Consider the following 6,037-nt stretch of genomic DNA (forward strand, 5'->3'; position numbering starts at 1 on the left):
TCTCAAATGTTAAAACACAAAAGCCAATCCTGTAACCCAAATGACCAGTAGTCTAAACACATTTACTAAATGTAGCCACCATATACCAGTACCATAAACACATGTCACATGAAGACACAATTCACAAAACACAACCCTCTGTACTCATAAATCTAAACACATTTTTCCTTGCCAAAACACATGTTGCAAAACAACTCTGCACATATTCTCAAATGAAAGCTCATGTGATGCAAAATGCTTGCCACAGTCACCAATCTGTGAACACAGGGAACACACTTGGCGTCAGTCACTACACACAACGACTCAAAATTGAAGACACCTGTTGCTAATGATGTGACCCCACCTATGAAAGCATAGTTTGGTGAAGATGCCAAACAATCACAATGGATGAAGGCATTCGAGCGTGCGGAAGGAGAAGAGCTGCAGGCCAAAGAGGAAGAGGGGTTGAGATCAGAGGAGGAAGAGGTGAAGGCCTAAGAAGAAGAGGAGTTCGGAGTAGAGGAGGAAGACAAGGAGGCCAACAAGAGAGAGGAGAAGGTCCAGGTGGGAGAAGAAGACAACCTCGCACCATCATAACAGATGATATGCGAGCAACAGTAATTGATCATGTCATTGTTCATAGCATGACAATGGCTGAAGCGGGACGAAGAGTACATCCAAACCTGAGTAGGTCCACCGTGGCCACCATTATCAAGGCATTTAGACAACACAACAGGTATAGTACGCTATTGCTTTCTTTGTCACACTACAGTTTTACAGGCCTGTGAAAGTGGTCTGTTACCTTACATGTAGTTTTACATATAAATCAGTCAATTGACAACACATGTTTCTTTCTTTAGAGCTGAAAGAATGCCACATAGAGGTGGGAGGGTTGCCATATTCACAGCGGCACAAGAAACCCTCATTGCAGATATGGTCCGTGAGAACAACTGCATTAGACTCCGAGAGATCAGAGACAAAGTCATTGCAGATAATGTAAACTTTGAGAACATTGATGCTGTCAGCGTGTCCACAATAGACAGAGTTCTCCGGCGCCAACAGATGAGGATGAAACAGGTCTACAGGGTTCCCTTTGAGCGCAACTCTGCGCGACACATAGGACAACGTTACGAGTATGTGCAAGTACGTATACATCCATGTCCACAGTACAGTTAGTGGACATACTGTGTTGCTTAGTGGCCTACATTACTTCTGGACTACCTGTGCTACCTGATTGACCGTTCTGAACACCTGTACGCTTTCCCATGTTCACAGAGGATAATGCAGTTGGACGCGATGGCCAGACCCCATGAGTACCTCTTCCTGAATGAGGCTGGCTTCAACCTCCAGAAACGAAGGCGAAGAGGCCGTAACATCATTGGCCAGAGAGCCATCACTGAGGTTCCTGGCCAACGGGGGGGGTAATATTACTCTTTGTGCAGCTATGGGTACGGAGGGGCTTGTCCACCGGCATGCTGTCCTTGGGTCTTACAACACCCAACGTCTCCTCACCTTCCTAGAGGAGCTAAAAGACATCCTCCTGGACCGTCAACAACACCATCCTAGGCTAGCACATCACATGTATGTGATCATTTGGGACAACGTCCGCTTCCACAAGACACACCAAATCAGAGAGTGGTTCACCACAAACAGTGACCACTTTTTAAACGTCTGTCTGCCACCCTACTCCCCTTTCCTGAACCCTATAGAGGAGTTCTTCTCATCATGGAGATGGAAGGTGTATGACAGACAGCCATACACAAGAGAGAACCTCGTACGGGCAATGGAGCTGGCCTGTGCTGACATCCCAGTGGAGGCCTTCCAGGGATGGATTCGCCATTCCAGGGCGTTTTTCCCGCGGTGCCTAGCAAGGGACAATATAGCCTGTGATGTGGATGAGGTGATGTGGCCCAATGCAGCTCGGCGACATGATGCCGCACAGTGACTGTGTGTAATACTGTAAAATGACCGTGTAGACAATAAAAAAGACTTCACACCCTGATCATGTTTCCGAGAGTACTGTTGTGTGCGATAGATTCTGTTTTTGCATTGAGTTGTGTTACAGTAGTGTACGTACATGCAGGATGTTTTTATAGATTTATACTACTCACATGAAACTCACAAATCTAAATGCCTAATCCTCTGCAGAGATCTACGACGATCCGTTACTGTATAGTTTCTAAAATATGCATTGGCAGTTATGAAACAAAGAACCTTCTCACAAATTGAGCATTGTGTTTTCAGTTGTTTTGCTGTAGTGTGTAATGCTGTGTATAGTGTTTACAGTTTTGACAGCTTCGAGCTGCTCTCTTGGTGTGGGAGTTTGAGTTTTGCAGTGAGAAGGTGTGGTTGTGTTTATGTAGCTTTAGAGAAGGGTGTTGTGTTTGGACATTGGGGGACCTGGTGGTAACGTTTGTGACATGTGTTTTAGCATTTGAGAAAAACTGTAAATTGTGCTTAGTGAGAGTCATTAAAACAGAATTATTGCACTAAGTGCTACGAGGAGAGTAACTAAACGAGCACTTGTTAGCTTTATAGCACTAGTGGTATTGGCACACATTCTCAAACCTGCAACAATATAGGTTTTGTGGGCCACAGAAATTTACTTCAAAGAAGGTCATCAAGGTGACAATGAACTAATTCTGTGTAAGGTTCAACAAACATCAGTATCAGCAGAGTATTCAGTTTAAAATCTGGATGGTATGTAGGTAAGAATAGTATTAAAGTCAAGCAAAAGTTAACACGTTCATGAACACATTTAATTTAGGCTGAAATGGCAGAGGTAAAAAATCAAATTCTCACAATACAACTGCATTTTATGCATTTATGCACACAGAAACAAAGAAGTGCCACTACTGCCAGAGCCTGTTATTTGATTTGAAGGCTGCTCACACATTCTGACATGCATTAAACCAGTGACATATAGCCTGACATAGATCGTATTGGTTCCAACTTGCAGACTGTGACATGGTTTGAAACTGGAAGATCACTCTTACTGGAACAAGGAGCATTTTAATCATGGGGTTTGTTTGTTCCAACAGCATCCTAAAAAAGCCGTCCACCTCATATTGCCAACCATTTAAACTTAATATATATTCAACACCAACTACAGCAACATTATGTGCTAAGGGCAAAATAATGCCCCACTAATGCACAACATCATGATAACAGCAATATGTTACTGTCTGGCTTTAAATGTGTCTGTGTGGAGATGGGTGGCTTAATGTACTAAAGAATTACATTGGACAGCAAGGGCTGGAGGGCCAGATTTGACAATAAGCCTCACAGAGCCACTGCTCAACATGAAAAATGATGCGACTCATCTATGAGTGCATCTGGTGAAAGAAGTAAGTTAATGCAACAGACAGCCTGGGGAAGATCAAAAACAAAGACCTGAGTTCCTGCCCGCAGGGCCATCCTGGAGAGTGGACATGTTCATTATGAACGCCGGCCTAAAGACATCAGTCAGATAGATCACGATGTTAGATAGCTCGCCTTCTCTGTTGTGAGATTACATATAAATGCAAACAGTGCATTAATGGGTTTGGATGAAAGCCTCTGTAGACCATAGAGTTCTCTATTTCTGTCTGTAATGAGCTTGGTGATAGCAAAGTTAAGAATGTTACTTATATAAACTGCACTTTCTATTTGGCATCATTTAGTTGTTTGCATTACTGTGGTCCTATAATTAGAATGCTTCAGGCATTACGTGATGGCAGAGCTTTAAAAAAAAAAAAAAAAAAAAAAAAAAAAAAAGAATGCTTCAGGCATACGATTTAAAACAGTAAAAGGTCACTGAGGATTTGAAGCAGTAAATTTTAACTGTCTAAAACCAAAGTCTAAATCCATTTAAATCCAACGTCAGAACAAACAGTTCAATTAAAACATAGTCAAGGATCTCGGCTGTCGCTGTTGTCACTCGTTGGTTGTATGTTATTTATGCTATGACCAGTTTTCTCCATGTAGTGGTCGCTATGATCATGTGCAGCATTGTCGGTTCAAAGGTTTCTGTGTCCACTGCTGTCATTATGGCTGATGGAGTTTGCAGCTTACAGACAGCAGATGCTCTCCTCTGCATGGAGCCTTTGGCAGGCTCGTCTTCACCTTCATCCATCCGCTGACACTTTTCATCAAGTCACAGCCACTTGTAAATTAAACAGTGAGAATTATATAATGGGGCAGCAGCTTTGTTATATGAGTGGTGATGATGTGATACAGTTTCCATAAATAGTGTCGATCTTTAGTAGAAACATTTTATTTTCAATAAAAAAGTTAGATGGATAGGTAAAAAATGAATAGAAGCTTTTCTCACTGTGATGTTGCAACTGGGCTTTACTCCTCATTTAACTACATCTCTACTGTAGAAACAAAGTGAAAGCAAACTCTTTGATCTGTCTATCTTTAAAACCAAATATAATTTTCATCTGACAAAAACTGAACTCTCCACAAATGTCTTAATTTTTTGGAAAGGTTTGATAGATTCCTTCCACTCATGGAGGTCTTTAATGCATCTACGGTTACAAGCAATAAGATGTTTAAAAGAAATGTGAAAATAGATGGTCATCTGTAATGGTTTCATTATTGCCTTAGTTTAACACCATATTAGGCGCAATAAAAGCCCATGCCATCTCTCTTTAAAGGTAAAAGACTTTGAACTTGCATGGATGTAATTTCACAGGAATAGTTTCCGAATCATAAAATCTGGTTGAAAACATTTACGGCATTAGGTTGGCATTAGGTGCACTCAAAGCCATCGGCTAACCACAAGCCTTTCAACTGGTTTGGAGGTAGATTCGTCTGTTACCGCAGATCAGGGAACAGTTTGTGATACCACAAACAGCTGCATGGAGAAGTATTTACTGTAGCAGCCTAATTGAAAGAACAGTTTCTGTTATTCTGTTAGGATATACAGATATTATCTTTATTTGCTGCCACTTCGCAAAGAAGTCTTTGATTATTTCTATATTGTCTCCTACACCGTTGTTTTAAAATCTTCTCGCTTTTTTATTGGTCACACCTGTTTCTCATCTTGTTCTTCCTCCTACAGGGGTGGATCATTTAACTTGTGTGGTAGTTCTGCATTGTCTCAAAGTGGCTTCCAGGTGCCACCAATTAGCGTGCCAAAGGTAGGGAGTTTAACAGGGACCTGGAGCAATGCTACAATTTTTATATATGTTTGCAAAGGTTAGAAAGAACATGACAGTTGGCCACTAGGAGCAAAATGGTAAAGTTAGCGAGGTACCGTTTGAATGTTTAAGTTAGCCATGGTCTATACTACGTGCATATTCTTAGTAATGTTGGTATGTCAAAAAAAAAGGCGGTTGAAACACAAAACTAGTTCAAGACGAAGTATTTCAGCTTTAAGACATGCTGCTGCACACAAGCAGTCCCACACTGGGTAAATATGTGGTATCAAAGATGTGAGCACGCACAGATGTAAGGTCTTGCCCTGTGAAACTTATTTGACATTAAATTAGCAGACACAACCTGACCGTCTGTGTGCTGTGTTGTGATAGCTGAATCAGCGGTAGGCGTCTGGATGAATTGACATGGGAACGAAACGGCAGAAAGCCACAGCAGGTGTTTCAACTCCAGTTGGAGGAAAAAGAAAGTGAACCATGTCAGGTGTCAACCACAAACCAGCCCAGAAATCCCTTAATTTTATTCCCAGTGGGGCCTGTTCCTTCTCTAGCAAAACGCGAGGTCTCTCCCATGTCTTGCTCCCACTGCTTTTATTTTGAAACTGCCAAAAGTGATTACACGGTAGTTGTAAATAGGCACCAGCTGTCAGGAGAAAACAGGACACAATGAAGCGTTTTAGAGGAAGTTGTGTGAAAGGCTGATAAAGCCCATAGCTATTTTTTAAAATTAGTTTGTAGAACCTTTGCTCTTCTTATCTTTATTTTGAAGTACTTTCACTCGTTCGGTTTCTCAAACCTTGTACTTGTGTGGTCCTGGTAAGTGTTTCCGCATTCATAGAGCTATCTTTAATTTCACTCCATCAGAATAAAAAGCACAAAGCGGCATGAGTTGATGAACACAGTCACCTCTTTCTCCT

At 41.6% G+C, this 6,037-nt stretch overlaps 1 protein-coding gene across 1 annotated transcript; it reads left to right on the forward strand.

The window, feature by feature from the left end:
• Positions 1 to 383: 383 nt before the first annotated feature.
• On the forward strand, positions 384 to 1,416 carry LOC147333025 (uncharacterized). The gene is made up of 3 exons (XM_086290736.1): positions 384 to 715; positions 840 to 1,122; positions 1,255 to 1,416. The coding sequence occupies exons 1-3, from the start codon at positions 384 to 386 to the stop codon at positions 1,402 to 1,404; spliced, it is 765 nt and encodes a 254-aa protein (XP_086146862.1). The 3' UTR covers positions 1,405 to 1,416.
• Positions 1,417 to 6,037: the final 4,621 nt, after the last annotated feature.

This window comes from Aulonocara sp. 'chitande type north' Nkhata Bay, linkage group LG4, assembly GCF_057382095.1.
Source record: "Aulonocara sp. 'chitande type north' Nkhata Bay isolate Kocher_YH1m ecotype deep benthic linkage group LG4, A_spYH_male_GT1.1, whole genome shotgun sequence".
Classification (NCBI taxonomy): domain Eukaryota; kingdom Metazoa; phylum Chordata; class Actinopteri; order Cichliformes; family Cichlidae; genus Aulonocara; species Aulonocara sp. 'chitande type north' Nkhata Bay.

Bases quoted from the DNA above. Each gene is read 5' to 3' on its own strand.
- LOC147333025 (XM_086290736.1), top strand. From the start codon at position 384: ATGGATGAAGGCATTCGAGCGTGCGGAAGGAGAAGAGCTGCAGGCCAA. The intron at 716-839 runs GTATAGTACGCT...TTCTTTCTTTAG, and splicing joins GCATTTAGACAACACAACAG to AGCTGAAAGAATGCCACATA. The intron at 1,123-1,254 runs GTACGTATACAT...CCATGTTCACAG, and splicing joins AACGTTACGAGTATGTGCAA to AGGATAATGCAGTTGGACGC.